The 19,089-nt window shown below is 41.0% G+C and overlaps 1 protein-coding gene across 3 annotated transcripts in view; it reads right to left on the reverse strand.

Moving 5' to 3' along the window:
* Cacna2d3 (calcium voltage-gated channel auxiliary subunit alpha2delta 3) overlaps positions 1-19,089 on the reverse strand; it is an 818,761-nt gene that overhangs the window by 381,863 nt on the left and 417,809 nt on the right. For all 3 annotated transcript variants that reach the window (XM_055612383.1, XM_055612382.1, XM_055612381.1), the window contains exons 10-11: positions 15,197-15,286; positions 1,211-1,324 (exon numbers count right to left, since the gene is read on the reverse strand). In XM_055612383.1, the coding sequence (XP_055468358.1) occupies positions 1,211-1,324; positions 15,197-15,286 (204 nt within the window). The remainder of the gene's footprint in view (positions 1-1,210; positions 1,325-15,196; positions 15,287-19,089) is intronic.

Below are 19,089 nucleotides of genomic sequence, written 5' to 3' on the forward strand. Positions count from 1 at the left end.
ATCCTCCAAGGTTGGCAACAGGTAATCCCTTTGAGGACTATGCTGGACAGAACACATGCAGCTTAAATCACAAGAGTTATTGGCAAGGTAAGTTCTCACATATATCAGAGACCTGCATAGGTCAAGAACAACCACCACGAGATGAAACAACTCCTCCTGCCATAGGCCCACAATGCACATGCTCCCTGGATATGGCAGAAGGTATGGCTGACTCATAAATATGCTTAATTAGTTCATGTCCTATAAACTAAACATACAAAACAGAGAAAGGAAGATGGATATGACCTGGACTATCTCATGATCCTGTACAAACAGTCAAGATAACACAGGAAACAAAAAGATACCAAATGGCACCTGTTCTGTCTGACTTTGTCCCTGCTAAAATCCTACCAGGTAAGTGACACAGTGAGTCCCAACTGCCAACTCATTGATATGTGCCCATTAGTGGAACTAGTTTTAAAACATAGGTTATAAAGACACATTCCCAGATATTTGGGTATGGGATAGGGTCCAAATATCCACAATTTTAAACCTTTTCTCAGGGAACCCACACTGGCTATCAGCTTTCAGGAACCTTAGCATTAGGTTCCTCAAAAATATTAATATCAGTTATGGATGCCCTAATATATGGGCTCAAATGGTAAATAATAATAATAATAATAATAATAATAATAATAACAACAACAACAACTTATTGAGTCTACTTGGAAACCAAGAAATAATTACAACAGAGAACAAACAAGCTTTGACAAGTGCAGGGAACTGTGCCTAGGAACAGAGAGAGACAATTCTAGGTAGAGGGAATCAAGGGAAGTCCTACAGAAGCAAGCATAACTGAGAAGATGGTTTCAAGGCCATTGCAGTGGACTTGACATTTTACAGATTCAGGGCCTACCAGGTTGCTGGGGCTTCAAGGAAAACAAAATAAAGAGAATTCGTTGTGAAGAGGAGGTACTTCACAACAAATCTTTTTACACAACACATTAAACCTATTTTCACAGGCTCCTTCCTTTTCTCCAAAAGTCATTTCATTTCAAAAACTACAGAAGCCATGGTATTTTATTTTGGTTAACCCACAAACGCAGGCTGAGAAACCATAGATTATTATGAGATTAAGTTGACATGAGACACTTATCTGCGGATGATCTGGAGGCTGCAATAAAAACTGACTATGGACACCACAACACAGACGGTGTCAGTATCAGCTCACCTTTCGGTCTGGCCAATTGTACTTTGCAAAGATGGTATCGTAGGTGTCCACTGCCCCATCAGTTATGAGCATGATAGCCTGGCTGCAGATGCTTCCTTGTCCAGTGTGGTTGAACTGTGGAAAGAAATGTTTAAAATAAAGCACATGTCGGAGAGTCTGTGTATCCACCAGATCTCCAGGGCATATGGTCCCGGGCTTAGGAAATGTCTTGAAATCCAAGAGCTCATTGCATGCCACGAATACAACCCACAGGAGAAGCTTTCCTCATCCGTCACATTTGTGCTATGAGAATAAGAATCTGCAACTAACTGTAGACCAGGGCAAGGGAGGGGAAGACTTTAAAACACAGGCCTGCAGACTACCCTGAGTTCTCTGCCTCAAAGCACCGCCATCATTACTGAAAAACAAGCTATTGAGGAGCTGGCCAAGAAACTTTTAGAGTACATTTTGAAGGGCAGCATTTCTTTCAAAATTTGAATGAGGCTGATCTGAGGGAGATGAGTAGGTACAGACTGTTTCATATGTTAAAAATAAGAACAGGCTTAAGCCAAGAATGAAGTTAGAGAAATGATAAGCAGCATTCCAAGGTTAAGTGTTCTTTTCAAGCAATGAACTTAAAAAACATGTTTTAGCAAAAAAAAAAAAAAAAAAAAAGCTTTGTATTAGTATGTTAGTATATGTGCCATGCATAAAATCCCAGATTGTACTTGCTGATTGTAACTTCAGCTTTACATGTTCTAAAGGCCTAGGAGAAGGCATATGCCTGAAACACCAGCACTCAGGACACAAAAGAACAGGAGAAGGGATGCAAGTTCAAGGTTATCCTGGTTTATGTATCCAGGCAAACCAGATTTCAGGTTGAGTATCTGTTCTCAAAACAAAGAAATAAACAAAGAAAACAAAAGAAAAATCAAATAATGGGAGTGGGATGCCTGAGATGTAGCTCAGTCCCAGATCATTTCTTGCCTTATATGTGTGAGGCCTTGGGTTCGGGCTTAGTACCACATACAAATCTCCCAGCCTTTCTGAGTAATAGCTGCAGTGAGCTGACATAATTACCAGAGTAGTATATCCTTCCTCTGAAGGGGAGATGAAAAAAATATCTGTAATAAGTGTTATTAATGATGCAAGTCAAAGCAGTGCCAAGTCCTTAAACACCCCACACTTATGAAACAGTGCTGAGACACAGACATATCAAACATATCTTCAACCTTCGGTAGCCAATACCCCCTTAACTATAATCCACTTTCATTTATTTGCTAACGTGCATTAGTGTTGCTGGGGTTGAAACATGCCTAGATCACTTTCTTCCCCTAATTTTGCATTCTCTTTGAAAATACATAGAAAGACAAAACTATGTGCCTGATGATGATGATTCTAGAAAGAGGAAGGAAAGAGGGAAAATGACAAATTTTACAAACTATTGTCAGAGAAGACTTCACTAAGTGTGATTTTTTTTTTAAGATTCTTAAATTACACATCAATCCCAACACATTAATAGGGGAAAACTTCAACACCCCACTCTCATCAACAGACAGATGATCCAGACAGAAACTAAATTGAAAAACAATGAAGCTAAGAGAGGTCATGAATCAAATGGACTTAATAGATGTCTACAGAACTTTTCTCCCAAACACAAAAGAATATACTTTTTCCTCAGCACCATATGGAATCTTCTCCAAAACTGACCATATAGCCAGTCACAAAGCAAACCTCAACTGAAATATGAAAATTGAATTAACCCATTGTTCTTTATCAAATCAGCTAGACCTCAACAATAAAAACAACAAAAAGCCTATACACTCATGGAAACTGAACAACTCCATGCTCAGTAATCACTGAGTGAGGGAAGAAATTAAGAAACAAATAAAGATTTCCTAGAATTTAATGAAAATGAGGGCACAACTTACCCAACTTATGGGAGACCATGAAAGTAGTGCTAAGAGGAAAGTTCATAGCACTAAGTAGCTTCATAAATAAATAGATCCCATACTAGCAACTTAACATGTTACCTGAAAGCAGTATAAAAAAAAAAAAAAAAAAAAGGAAGCAAAAACACCCAAGAGGAGTAGATGGCAGGAATTAATCAAATTTAGGGCTGCAATCAATAAATTAGAAACAAAGAGAACAATACAAAGAATCAATGAAACCAAGAGTTGGTTCTTTGAGAAAATAAACAAGATAGACAAACCCCTAGCCAAACTAACTAAAAGACAGAAAGATAGTGCCTAAATTAACAAAATCAAAAATGAAAAGGGGAACATAACACATAACAGCAGATAATGAGGAAATTCGAAGAATCATTAGGTCTTATTTCAAAAGTCTGTATTGCACAAAATTGGAAAATCTAAAGGAAATGGATGATTTTCTCGATAGATTTCACTACAAAAGTTAAATCAAGGGCATGGACAGTTTAAACAGCCCTTATAACCCCTCAGGAAATAGAAGCAGTCATCAAAAGTCTCCTACCCAAAAAAGAGCTCATGGCCAGGTGTTTTCAAAGAAGAGCTAACACTAATATTTCACAAAACAAACTATTCCACAAAATAAAAAAAGAAGGAACATCACCAAACTCATTCTATGAAGCCAAAGTCACCCTGATACCTAAACCACACAAAGATTCAACAAAGAAAGAAAATTTTAGACCAGTCTCCCTCATGAACACTGATGCAAAAATAATCAATAAGATACTTGGAAACTAGCTGATAAACACCTTCAGCAAAGTAGCAGGATACAAAATCAACTCAAAAAAAATCAGAAGCCCTCCTGTATACCAAAGACAAAAGGGCCGAGAAAGAAATTAGGGAAACAACACCTTTCACAATAACCACTAATAACATAAAGTACCTTGGGGTGACACTAACCAAGCAAATGAAAGACCTGTTTGAGAAAAACTTCAAGTCTCTCAAGAAATAAATTGAAGAAGACATCAGAAGATGGAAAGATCTCCCGTCTTCATGAATTGGTAGGATTAACATTGTGAAAATGGCCATCCTGCCAAAAGCAATCTACAGATTCAATGCAATTCTCATCAAAATACCAACTCAATTCTTTACAGACCTTGAAAGAAAGATTCTCAGCTTCATATGGAGAAACAAAAAACCCAGAATCTCCAAAACAATCCTATACAACAACAGATCATCTGGAGGTATCTCCATCCCTGATCTCAAGCTGTACTACAGAGAAATAATAATAAAAACTACATGGTATTGGCATAAAAACAGAAAGGAGGATCAATGGAACCGCATAGAAGACCCAGAAATAAACCCACACACCTATGAATACTCGATTTTTGACAAAGAAGCCAAAACCATTCAATGGAAAAAAGACAGCATCTTCAACAAATGGTGCTGGTCCAACTGGATGTCTACATGCAGAAAAATGAAAATAGATCTATATTTATCACCCTGCACAAAACTAAAGTCCAAGTGGATCAAAGACCTCAACATAAAACCAGATACTCTAAATCTGTTAGAAGAAAAAGTGGGGAACAGCCTAGAACTCCTTGGCACAGGAGACAACTTCCTGAACAGAACACCAACAGCACAGGCTCTAAGAGCAACAATCAATAAATGGGACCTCATGAAACTGAAAAGCTTCTATAAAGCAAAGGACACCGTCACCAAAACAAAATGACTGCCTACAGATTGGGAAAGAATCTTCACTAACCCTTTATCTGACAGAGGACTAATATCCAGTATATACAAAGAACTAAAGAAGCTGAAAAGCAGCAAACCAAGTAATCCAATTAAAAAATGGGGAACAGAGCTAAACAGAGAATTCTTGACAGAGGAATATCGAATGGCAGAGAAACACTTAAAGAAATGCTCAACCTCATTAGCCATTAGGGAAATGCAAATCAAAACGACTCTGAGATTTCACCTCACACCCATCAGAATGGCCAAGATGAAAAACTCAAGTGACAACATGTGCTGGAGAGGTTGTGGAGAAAGGGGAAACCTCCTCCACTGCTGGTGGGAATGTAAACTGGTACAACCACTTTGGAAATCTATCTGGCACTTTCTCAGACAATTAGGAATAGTGCTTCCTCAACCCAGTTATACCACTGCTAGGTATATACCCAAACTTTGCTCAAGTATACAAAAGGGATACTTGCTCAACCATGTTTATAGCAGCTTTATTTGTAATAGCCAGAACCTGGAAACAACCCAGATGTCCATCATCAGAGGAATGGATACAGAAATTGTGCTATTTTTACACAATGGAATACTACTCAGCAATCAAAAAGGAGGAAATCATGAAATTTGGAGGTAAATGGTGGGATCTAGAAAAGATCATTCTGAGTGAACTATCCCAGAAGGAGAAAGACAAGCACAGTATATACTCACTTATATAGACCTATAAGATATGATAAACATAATGAAATCTATGCACCTAAAAAAGATAATCAAGAGAGTGGACATGGGGTAAGATGATCAATCCTCATTTAGAAAGACAGATGGGATGTGCATTGAACGTATGACAGGAGTCTACTGAAGGCATCTGAAAGACTCTTAACTAGCAGTGTTTTCAAAGCAGATACAAAGACTCATAACCAAACCTTTGGCAGAGTACAGGGAGTCATATGAAAGAAGGGGAGTTAGTATGATGGGGAAAGGATAGGAGCTCCACAAGGACCAAATATATCTGGGCACAGGGTCTTTTCTGAGACTGACATTCAACCAAGGACCATGTATGGATATAACCTAGAACCTCTGCTCAGATGTAGCCCGTGGTAGCTCAGTAACCAATTGGTTTCCCATAGTGAGGGGAACAAGGACTATTTCTAACAGGAACTCAATGGCTGGCTCTTTGACCTCCCCACCCCCCAAAGGAGAAGCAGTCCTGTTAGGCCACAGAGGAGGATTTTATAGCCAGTCCTGAAGATACCTGATAAAACAGGATCAGATGAATGGGGAGGAGGTCCCCCCCCATCAGTGGACTTGGCAAGGGGCACGGGGGAGATGAGGGAGGGAGGGGAAGATTGGGAGGGAATGAGGGAGCAGGATACAGCTGGGATACAGAGTTAATAAAATGTAACTGATAAGAAAAAAATAAAATAAAAAAAAAAGATACTTGGAAACCAAATTCAGGAACACATCAAACACATCATCCATCATAATCAAGTAGGCTTCATCTCGGGGGTACAGGGATGGTTCAACATATGAAAACCCATCAATGTAATCCACAATATAAACAAACTCAAAGAAAAAAATCACATGATCATCTAATGAGATGCAGAAAAATACTTTGACCAAAATCTAACATCCCTTCATGATAAAAGTCTTGGAGGGATTAGGGATGCAAAGCCCATAGCTAAACATAATAAAGGCTATATCAAGCCAATAGCCAACATCAAATTAAATGGAGAAAAACTCAAAGCAATCACACTAAAATCAGGGACAAGACAAGGATGCCCACTCTCTCCATATCTCTTCAATATAGTACTAGAAGTTATAGCTAGAACAGCAAGACAACTAAGGGAGATTAAAGGCATACAAATTGGGAAACCAAGAAGTTAAAGTATCACTTTTCGTAGATGATATGATAGTATACATAAGCAATCCCAAGAATTCCACCAACAAACTCCTGTGGCTGATAAACTCCTCCAGCAAAGTAGCTGGAAACCAGATTAATTAAAAAAATCAGTAGCCATCCTGTATAAAAATGACAAACAGTTTGAGAAAGAAATTAGAGAAACCACACCCTTCATAATAGCCACATATAATTTAAAGTATCTTGGTGTAACTTTAACCAAGGAAGTCAAAGACATGTATGACAAGAACTTCAAGCCTCTGAAGAAAAAAATTGAAGACGATACAAGAAGATGGAAAGGTCTACTAAGCTCATGGATTGGTAGGATTAAAATGGCTATAGTAAAAATAAAAAATGGTAAATGGCCATCTTACCAGAAGCAATCTACAGATTCAATCTAATGAAACCCCATCAAAATACCAACAAAAATTTTCAAAGACCTTGAAAGAACAATTCTAAATTTCACATTGAAAAACAAAAAAACCCAGAATAGCTAAAACAATCCTATACAATAATAGAACTTCTGGAGGTATCTCCATACCTTTACCTCAAGCTATATGACAGAGCAAAAGTAATAAAAACTGCATGGTGCTGGCATAGAAATAGACTGGTTGATCAAAGAAATTGAATAAAAACCCAGAAATAAACTCATGCACCTATACACACCTGAGTTTTGACAAAGGAGCCAAAACCATACAATATAAAAAAGACAGCATCTTCAACAAATGATGCTGGCCTAACTGGATGTCTACATATAGAAAAATGCAAATAGATCCATATTTATCATCTTACACCAAACTCAAGTTCAAGTGGATCAAAAACTTCAACATAAAACCAGATACACTAAATCTGCTAGAAGTGGGTAAGAGCCTTGAACTCATTGGCACAGGAGACAATTTTCTAAAAAGAACACCAACAGCTCAGTCTCTAAGATCTACAATTAATAAATGGGACCTCTTGAAACTGAAAAGCAAAGGATACTATCAATAGAATAAAACAGCAGTCTACAGATTGGAAAAAGATCTTCATCAATCCTACATTCAACAAAGGGCTAATATCCCGCATATATAAAGAACTCAAAAAATTAAACACCAAGAAAGGAAATAATCCAATTTAAAAAATGAGATACAGAGCTAAACAGAGAATTCTCAATATAGGAATCTCGACTAATGAAGAAGCACTTAAAGAAATGTTCAGTGTCCTTAGTCATCAGGAAAATGCAAATCAAAAGAACTGTGAGATTCCATCTTATACCTGTCAGAATGGTTAAGATCAAACACTCAAGTGACAACACATGCTGGAGAGGATGTGGAGAAAGAGGAACCCTCCTCCATTGCTAGTGGGAATGCAAACTTGTACAACCACTTTGGAAATCAATCTGGTGCTTTCTCAGAAAATTGGAAATAGCCATACCTCAAGACCCAGCTATACCAGTCACGGGCATACACCCAAAAGATGGTCCACTATACAGCAAGGACATTTGCTCAACCATATTCATAGCAGCTTTATTCATAATAGCCAAAACCTGGAAACAACCCAGATGTCCCTCAATGGAGGAATGGATACAGAAATTGTGGTATATTTACACAATGAAATACTACTCAGACATTAAAAAGAAGGAAATCATGAAATTTGCAGGCAAATGGACAGAACTAGAAAAGATCATCCTGAGTGAGATAGACCACTCCCAGAAAGACCTACATGGTATGTACTCACCTATAAGTGGATTTTTGTCATGTATTACAGGATAGACATACTATAATACACAGATCTCAAAAAGATAAGTAACAAAGAGGACCCAAGGTAGGATGTGTAAATCTCACTCATAAGGGGAAATAGAATAGACAGAGGTAGTGGTTGAAGAACGGGAACAAGGTAGAAGAGGGAGCACAGGGAGAAATAATGGTGGAGATCAGATGGGGGAGGGAGTAAGGATGGGAGGGCAGAAGGCCTGCAGGTAAAAGAGAAATGGTAGGCGGCATCTCTGAAACAAGCTGTAGACCTAAGTCAGAATAGGTCTCTGGGAGAATTTGAGGGGGATTTTAGCTAAGACACCCAGTAGTAGGGTCCATGGAGAATGAAGAAAATACCCTTTATCTAGACAAAACTCCTGGTAGAAGCAGGGGATTACCAACTCACCCACAAAAAAACTTCAATCCAAAATTTGCCCTACCTACATGCCCTGCAGGGACAAAGATAGAACAGATAGAGCAGAGATTGAGGGAACGTCCAACTAATGCCAAGTCCAACCCTAAGACCCACCCTATTGAAGAAAGCCAACCCTTATCACTTAAGGACACTCTGATATGCTTCCAGACAGCCTACCAGAGCTGTCCTCTTAGAGGCTCTACCCAGCAACGGTTTGAAAAAGATGCTGAGACTCACAGTCAAACATTGGGCAAAGCATAAGGAATCTACTGGAAAAGGGTAAGAGGAGGGATAAATGGACCTACAGGTGACAAAAGTTCCACAAGAGGATCAGCAGAGCCAATCAGCCAGGCCCCATAGGGGCCTATGGAATCTGAAGTATCAACCAAGGACAACACATGGTCTGGACCTAGGTCCTCTACATATAAGTAACTGATGAGCAGATAAAGCTTGATGGAGGCTCACTAGTTAGGGGAGCTGGGCATATTTCTGACAGAGACTATGTTGCCTACTTTTTGCTCACTTCCCTCTGATAGGACTGCCCTGCCAGGCTGCAGAGGAGGAAGAACAACTCAGTCCTCATATGACTAGAGGAGCTAGGGTGTGTGGGTAGGAGTGCTGCCCTACTCTGAGCAATAGGAGAGAGGGGATGAGGGAGGGATGATGGGGCTGGGAAGAGAGGAGGGAGGGTCCTAAGAGGAGGGAGGGTCCTAAGAGGAGGGCAAGGCCTAAGAGGAGGGCAAGGCCTAGGTCTATGATAGAGATGTAAATTGAATTGATTAAAAAAAAAAAAAGGAAAAGAAAAGATTCTGTCTATACAACAACAAAATCTGTCCTGGGGGTGGGGGTGGGGTGGGAAGAGATGGAGGTTGAATTGTGGCTCAGTGGAAAAGCACTTTCCTAATCCTTTTCTAGAAGAGGAAGGGTACCTCAGCAAAGAATTTTTCTTAAATGTCTTGGCCACAACACTGCAAGAGAAAAAAAGATACTCTTATCCTTGCTGGTTTGGTTCATGGTGGTCCAGGGACCAAATAAGATATTCAAATTGAAGATACTAATGTCTAGTCTTTTTATTTACAAGCCTGATATGTTTATCATAAATAACTCTTTCTCTCTCACACACCTACAACTCTGTGTGTGTGTGTGTGTGTGTGTGTGTGTGTGTGTGTGTGTGTGAGTGTATGTGCATATGGGTGGATGGATGGAAATACTCTGAGGCCTTATTAGGACAGAGCAAGCCAAACACCCATATATGGAGAATCATGATACAGTAGAAAGTTCTCAATTCTATTTTAGAACAAGATATATTCCTGAGATGTTCTCTTACATTTCTTCATTTGTAACACTGGAATAACATCTTTACATAGTGGTTATAACAGAGGTTAAATGTTCATTGTGTACCAGAGTAGAATCATGAGCCTACTGAACCCTTACTAGCCTTAGAGGTTGAAACTATGGTTATCCTCCTTTTACAGGCAGGAAGACTGAGGCTAGAGAGGTCAGCTAAGTAGCCCAAGGAGAAATGAGGACCGACAGTCTGACAGCTGTTGTCTGAACACATGCAAAGTAGCCATAGCCTCTATATTTGGCACAGTCTACACTCTGTAGCTTTTCAGTAATGATAGAGGAGTTCCTGACAGAAAGTGACTGTTACGGCCTGAAAATATCCTCCGATTGTCTCTGTGTTGGAGGTGTGACTTTTGATGTAGTTATGTAGAAAAGTGGTATGGATCTGTAAGAAGCAGTGCCAAATAGAAGGTCCTGAGATCACCAAGACTACTGTCCACAAAAGAGACCAAGATGGTTCCTGAAAAAGCAGGCAAAAGAGTGAGCACATCCTTCAGTGTCTCTGGCATTCTGATCCAAGACATGACTCCTGATGACTACATACAGTCCCGCTATGATGTCATTATCTGCCATCAGGTGTCACCATTGGTCAACCAACAAGGCTCTTTTCAACCACCCAAACTGTGAGTACATAAATGACTTTGTTCTCCCCACGGAGGCACCATTGACATTCTTTGAACATAGTCTCTTTTTTTTTTTTCTCTCTTTACTTCAGTAAGAAAACAGTCTTTAAGCCTCGCCTTCCAGAGGGGTTGTTGGGAAGATGGGTAGGGAGGCTACATTCCACCCAGTCTTCCCAGTCTTTGAAAAACCCACAGTAAGCCTCCAGATAAAAGCCATTCCTGTTTCAAGTCACAGAGACTTCAGAGAGCAAGGATTCAGGCTATTCCAGAAACTCATGCAAAACAATCCTAGAAGAAACATTCTCAACAAAGGGAAAGAGGAGGAGGAAAATAAAGGTATCTGAGTACTGTGTCTTGAAAGCCAGGGTCCCCCAGAGCTATTTTTTGCAAAGACAGTCCTTTTCTCTCAGGCAGGGTCCCTTCCATATCCTCTGAAGCAATGTGGAGTTAGAGGATTTTGAGGAATGCAATTAAATTCAAATGCTTTGATGAGTAATATCTCTTCTCTTCATATTTGTCTAGATCTTTTTTCATTCAATAGGGAGAGTGATGAAAGTGTTTTCCATAATAATAACAATGACAAGGGCCTGATGATGAACTACAATTAGCTCCCCGATTCATCAGTTAGCAGTGAAACTTTCAATGCATCCTGACATTTAGAGCATTTGGTTGTGATTAACAGTCTTTGAAATGTCACTGAATTTTATTTAATTGGCTAAGAAAAATTTTTTAAAGGTAATCACTGCAAAGATCACATTCATCGCCAAAAAAGATAATTGCAGTTGTCACATGACAAGGTAGATGCTAACTACTGTAGCAAACTGGCTCTGTGTTCTTTGTGGTGTCTAATGAATGGAGTAGAGATCAATAACTGGAAAGGGCTTAGAAGTTTATTTGAATGCTCTTTCAAAGGCATGAGCATCAATGACCATGAGCCTTTAAGTCATCCGAACAAATACCAAAACTGAAATGTTGGTAATTGCAAGACAGAATAAATTCCATTTAATTACTGCAAACTCTGAGCCATTCTAAGCTCCAGCCAGTCACAATCTCAGTGGGCGTGTGCATGGGAATCGTGTGTGTTTCTATGTGTGTGTGTGTGTGTGTGTGTGTGTGTGTGTGTGTGTAGTGTAGTGTAATGTAGTGTAACAGCTTTTTAATTTTTCATAGGCCTGCAGAGGCAGACATTATAGGAAGATAATTCTTTCACTTAAAGGCCACATTGATGAAGTAGAAAATAGATAAAGCCTTATTTTCATGGAAGATTAACCATCTTTGTGTTTGTCTAAGGATGTAGCTGTTTAAAAGCCCAGTGGTGAGAGATGGGGTGGAAATGTTTCTCTATAAGATGAATGTGTACTTAGAGGAATATGGAGCCAACTGCTAGCCACTCTCCAGCATAGACATTTGGCAGCCTTCATTGGGGCTGTTTCCTGCTGTCTAGGAAAATGAGCAGTCCATCTAGGGTCTGAATGTCCAGGCTCCATAGCATTTCTACAGGTGAAGAACAGGCATACTGATAGGCAGAAGGTTTCAACATTTAAAATACTAGGAGCCAAGTAGATGGGTTAGTGTGTGAAAGGCAATTGCCACCAAGCGTGATGATCCAAGTTCAATCCCCAGAACCCACATGGTGGAAAGAGAGTACAGACTACTACACGTTATACTCTGGCCTCCACAAATACACAATACATACATACATACACACACACACACACATACATGGGTGTGATAAAAATTACTGACAAGGAAATGAAGTGGGGAAAAGCCATACTGGTGTTTTCTCTAGGTCTTAGTGGTCTCTGGCAGTGTGGATACAATATTTGGAGGATATAAAAGGTATTACGCCCAAACATATGTTTAATGAACCCAGACTACTATAAGATGTTAATATTAAATTTATGATATGATAAAAAGTATTCTTGAACCCAAAAAGCTTTATTTACTAAAATAACCACATTTTTGAAATGCCTCTATCTTAGGACTTCTTCTAACTGTGAATATAAACAAGTGCTGTGACCTTCTTGCAAAAAAAAGTATTTAAGCTTTGAAATGGTAAAAATATATGTATGTGTGCATTGCAAATATCCAGGGTGAGGGTGGCTCCCCAACTTGCACACAGCCCTATGTTGAAGATCTTGGTGGCTTTGCATTTATCTGGCCCTAACACTGGTTCAGGAATGTTTGGAAACAAAACTGAAAAAGGAAAGGGACAAAGAAGAGGGGAAAAAGAAACAAATGTTATAGGGAAAGAAAAAAGGATGAATGAGAGGCTATGCAAGAGGTGAGGCCAAGTCTCAGAATGGAAGTTATAACTGTTTTTAGACAGGGCAGAAAGGCTGGGAGTTATGGAGTGTGGGAAAAAGGAGCTCCCAAGACTAAAGTCTACATAAAGCTTTTCAGCAGCTAAGAATCAAGAATTTCGACACAGTTGATAATATTCAATATGAAGGGGCTGACAGTTAGATACTATGGACTTTATATAAGAATATTTTCTAATAAGGCTAATAAAATAGCAATGAAGCATGCTTAAGGCCCAAGCCAATAAAAAAGTCAAGTATGGCCTTCACCCCTATCCTATATACTTTGAGAAAACGTCAAGATTATAAACTCTTACAAGATTACAAGATTATAAACTTTTATTTACAGTCTAAATACACTAACATCTCTTACAATTCTTGCTTTATCTTATCAACTATAATCCCATCAGGTAAATCCTGGAGCTAAAGAATGATCTCATTTAGATACTTAGCAGCACATCCCACTCTTGCCCAGAGCACTTCTCTTTTTATTAAACTGTATTCTTAAATTTCCTCCAGGTATGACTTATCCAGCTGCTGTTCCAGTGACCTATAGAATATCTTGCTCTAAAGCCCAAGCAATGAAAGAAGCACGACAATACAGTGGGGACATAGTTCTCATGAACTGTCACCCAAGGTGGGATGGGACTTCTTGATAGTGTCTCTCCCTTGGACTCACATGTGTAGTTATAAGTAAGTTCCATAAAAAATTGTTTAGCGAGTTTGACCTGGATTGAATCTTTTCTCTGTTTTACGCTTGTAAGATAAATAGGCATTTATGTATGTGTCTCCAGGAATAGCCACACATCTGCCTTCATAGATAAGAAAAGAAGAGTAAAGCTGAGAATCCATTATTCAGTATCATGCACAGTATCTCTGCTCAGCCAACTGAGGGCCACAAACTTAACTACATAATGCTCCCCTAACTCACTCTCTCTACCACCAAGAGCAGGAAGGCAAGGAAACATCACGGGGAAGACTTCTAACAGGGGCTTGCAGCTCAGAGTAGTTCTTGAGATAAAAAGACTGAATTTCCAAATCACCACAAGTCTTTTCGGTGTCACCTCTTAGAAAGAAATTGATAAACTCAGGACTATAGAGATTGTGTGCTCCAAGCCTTAAGATGTCACCTGCCTGTTTCCAAACCAATATGAAGGGTGCAGCTTGCCCTGTGCCCAGGGCAGTGGTTTCTAAGCTATTAAGTATGCTTTTACTAACATAGATGTGATCTTTAAAACATGAACTCTCTCTGTCTCTCTCCTCCCACCATGTGTGTGTGGTGTGTGTGTGTGTGTGTGTGTGTGTGTGTGTGTGTAAGAGAGAGTGAGGAAGAAAGGAGAGAAGGAGATGGAAAGAGAGAGACTGACTGACTGCTAGAGCTCAGGTTGACCTTGAACTCACTATGTAGCTGAAGATGACTTTGAACTTCTGATTCTCTGCCTTCTTAGCCCAATTACTAAGCTTATAGATGTATGGCACCATGCACCGTTTACATATTGCTGGGCTGTGAACCCAGGGCTCTGTGTCTGCTAGGCAAGCACTTTACTGGTGCATCCAGGTTCAGCATAGGAACTCTTGCATATATGCTAATCACCTGTAGCCAGCAGGTCCGAAAAAAAGGCAAGAGGAGCTGGCTTTGGCTGTATATTGGATGAACTGAGTAGTCACCTTTTCTTGTTTCCTCTTCAAGAGGAAAAGACTGGCTCAGGATTGAGACTGGCTTTATTTGTGTCAGTACATATCATTGATAAAAGAAATTCTAGGTGTTATGACAACCCTTGACTCAAGAGCCAATGTAGCTATGTATGAAAAACCCAAGTCTAGGCTGGGATTTTGCTGAGTGGAAAAGCAAAATCAAGGAAAAACCAAGCCTAGGAGCCAGACTAATTCTCTAGCATATGTAAGTTATACAGTGCTGAGTGACCCGCCATCCTGACCTGCACTGAATTTGCTCACATGCAAAATGACAACAGCCTTGCTCTGCAGACCTCCTATCTATTGTGCTTAGATGGGTGGGTCAGAGAGGAACTTACATCACTGAGTATGTTGAAGGCCTCATTCAGAGCAATATCCAGCATTCCAATTCCTTTGGCGAAAAGTTTGTCCAAGTGCTCTCTGAAGTGCTGAAACGGCAATGCAGATAAAGCCATTAGAATGCTGCATGTGTCCCCTCTTCATGGAACCTACTCTCAACTCATACCCCAGCTCCTCTGCCACACTCCTAATTGCTTCTTGGGGGCTCCATAGTGATGTCACCCCAGACTGTCTTAGGAGGCTTTCTCAGGCTGTTCACTTCTCAGACCAGTTCACAATGCTTCCTTTAGGTCCTAGTTTGCTTCTCTGTGGCTATGATAAAAATGCTGACCAGAAACCCAGGAAGGAAAGGCTTTATTCCCTCTTAAAACTCCTAGGCCAAAATCCATCATTGAAGGAAGTCATGGCAAGAGCTCAAGGCTTGATCCTCAAGGTAGGAACTGACCAGCGATCCTGGAGGAAAGCTACGTAGTGTATTGTTCCTGGGGCTTGTTCAGACACTTTCCCACATAACCCAGGACCACCTGCCTGGAGTGGCACCACGCACAGTGGGTCCACATCAACTGGTAATCAAGAAAATACCCTCGGACTCAGACATGTCCACAGGCCTAAAGAGGCATTTTCTCAATTGAGGTTTCCTCTTTCTAGGTATCTCTAGAGTGTATCAATTTCAGCCAAGCCCACTCTGGTGGTGCTACCCCTAGGCAGGGGCTCCGGGTTGTATGAGAAAGCATCTGAACAAGCCACAGGAACAATTTTAGTAAGGCGCTCACCCCCAAGGTCTCTGCTAATCAGCACACTTTCCAATCTCAGCTCTAGCTCTAGACTCAGCTCTAGCTGGCACCCAGCACTCCTGATAAGCAACCATCTAATTAAACGTTACCCCCACTCAAAACTATTTACTTCTTCATGATAGGCAGGACTCTGTCTCCTGGGTTTATCACATGGCAGGTACACATAGAAGCTGCTCAGATATATCCTACTTGCAAGGATAAAGAACACATCTCATCTCATCACAAAGCTATACTCACGGCAAAGTAGAGGAGGCTAGAAACCCACAAGAACTTCAAGGAATGGTCAGAAATAAAGAGCCTCCTTGGCAGCAGTCTTGGAGTCTTTTTGGTTTATTCTGGTTTTGTCCAGAAGTCCAGCCTCAGCCTCATAAGAAAGTAACTACGAAAACCTGGGAAGGAGTATGGAACCGGTGGGACCACGTGTCGCACAGTAGGCTTGCATCTGGGCTTTGCTTTTGTTTGTTTTGGTGGACCGTGCTGAGGTTGCATGGGTTTGCACATGCTAGGCAAGCACTGTCCCACTGTGGGATACCCCCAAGCTCTGTACCAAGGAGTTGGTCCTTGCCTGGTCTCAGGCTATATAATAACGGTTAGGTTCTGCGGTGGGGTGTGAGTACCATGCAATGGGGAAGAGCCAGTCTGCAGCAGGAGTGGGGTCAAGTCGTGACCAACCTCCAAAATCTCTTTCGTCTTGAGAGTGGGAGGAGTAGGGACCACTCCCTCCCCTGCCCCAGGCCTGCATGTCCTGGTACTTAGTCCTCTGTCCCCCACCTTTGCCCACACCAGAGGAGGACACATTGTCTCAGCCAGGTTAAACTTCTCCCCTCTGTATAAGGTCATGTCCAGCAAGCACCTGAAATTCCTCCTCTTGCAGTTAAGGCATTCCCAGTACCTCAGCCCCGGCCAATGACATACACTCACCCAAAAGCCTCTACCACTCCCCAAAGGTTTAAATGGCCTCTGTTCCCCTCAATGAAATGAGCTGCTCAATGTAGCCCGCTTGCAGGGTCTGTTTTCCTCCAGCTCACCTGTCTCATGGGGTTAGCCCCCGCCAGCCATTCCTGTCTCGGGTTTCCTCCCCTCAGCATTCAGTGGCTACCATGCTGGGGAGTGGAGCCTGAATGGCACTCTGCTTTGAAAGTCCACCTGGTATCACACCCATGACCCATGCTCAGTGATGTTCAGTTACACAGCTTTATACTGCCTGGTGACCATTTCGTTGTTCTTTTAATCCATGTGCAGCTGTGTGTCACATGCTCCTTCAGGCGACGGCTGCTTTTATGACTGGACATGAAGGGCCGGATGGAATGAACACAACAGAGATGGCTCAGTGCTCTTTGTAACAAGGTCAGTACATTTTGTTTTGTTTTGTTTTGTTTTGTTTCCTGATACAAATATTGTAAAAGGAACTTTCATTTGCCTGCTTCAACTGTCTGGGAGGCTTACTGCTTCTGTCTGCTAATGTAGGCCTAGTCCTGGAAGCATCTAGCCTCCCTACAATCTAACCTAGGCACAGAATGGTTTTAGCCTCTGAGACTTACGGCTTAATAAGCTCACTCTTGCTCGTTCTTTGTGAGCTCATAGATGGCTCGTTCAACTCAGCTGTTCTGGCTGAAACTCTTCTCCCAAATGACTTATTCAGCCTCTCTTTTCTCTCGGCCCCTGAATTGCTTTGTTTGGCCTCCAACTAACTGAAGCAATCTGTTCTAATCTCCTGGCTCCCTGTCATTCCTTGGCTTATTCAGTCTTCACCTGAGTTCTCTCTCTGCAATCCATCTCTCTATTACTGTCCTGATAAAACTGCCTCTTTTCTGTGTATTGCCCCTTAAGTAGCCTCCTTTTCCTCTTTCTTCTCATAAGACTTGGGTGTGTCCTATTCTGTCAAACCTTCCTCTGATTTGTCACCTTTTCTGACACTCAATTAGACATCACTTTCAATCATGGGTGCTTTCTTCCACAAACTAAATTTACCTTCAATGTTTGGGATTAAAGGCATGTACCACCATGCCTGAACCTAAGCTTTTCGCTTTTCTTTCCCTGACCTTGCTATACCAGGCTGGCCTTGAACTCAGATCTGCTTGTCTCTATCTTCTGAATTAAAAGCATGTTTGATTTTTAGCCGGATCATATAGACCTATGTCTTTGGATGTGATCTTTTGCCAGAGAAGCCATGTTCTGAATTAAAACTAAATTCCTCTATATACACTAGGTAGAAAAATGTATTCTAGAAGAGAGATCTTCCAAATAGCACCATAGAGAAAGTATTATCTTTGTTTCTCTTTCTTCTCTCCTTCATTACATACTCTACCCTTCTTTCCCACCCCTAACATAATCTGAACCAAGTCCCTGGTCTTAGAGCTGCATTTAACTCTCAGCCTAGCTCTACACATAGAGGGGCCTTCCAGGAAGCTGTGTCCCAGAATGGGATGTTACTAATTGTTACTCTACTCAATTTGGCAGCCACGGTGGCCTATAGCTTCTGATATTGAAGCTGAAATAAAATTACCTACCATTAAAAACCCTGCTCCTCTATAGCTCAAGCACATTCAAGTACTCATCATCCCCTTGTGGCTGGTGACTGCCTCACTGTCAGTGCTCACATAGGAACACTGCCACCGATACAGAGGATTTCACTTAACAGTGCCAACCTGAACACACCAGGGTCTGGATAGTCTTTTTGGCTCAATTACAAATGGTGAGTCTAAGTCCTAATATGGTATGACAGTTAATCTTGGATGTCAAACTGACTGGATAGAGAGTCAACCAAGAGATAAGCTTCTGGGCATACCTGTAAGGGATTTTCTTGATCAGATCATCTGAAACAGGAGGGCCCGAGATGTAGGTGGCAGCTTCTGGCGGCAGCCAGATCAAAGGAGGACTGAGGGAACAGCTTTGCTTCCTGCCTCCTTGCCTTCTCAGCTCCTTTCCCAGTTCATCAAGATTCCCAGATTTCTAACAAAGACTGAGGGCCAGGGGCTCTTCATGGCTCCCCTAAGTCTTCAGAAACAGCCTGGGACTGCCAAGGTACTTAGACTCATGGAATGAGCAGCTCTCTGGCTCTCATCCTCAGCAATGTGAAAACAGCTGTTGCTGGATTG

The sequence above is a fragment of the Psammomys obesus genome, unplaced genomic scaffold (genome assembly GCF_907164565.1).
Source record: "Psammomys obesus unplaced genomic scaffold, mPsaObe1.curated_primary_1811, whole genome shotgun sequence".
NCBI classification, from domain to species: Eukaryota; Metazoa; Chordata; class Mammalia; order Rodentia; family Muridae; genus Psammomys; species Psammomys obesus.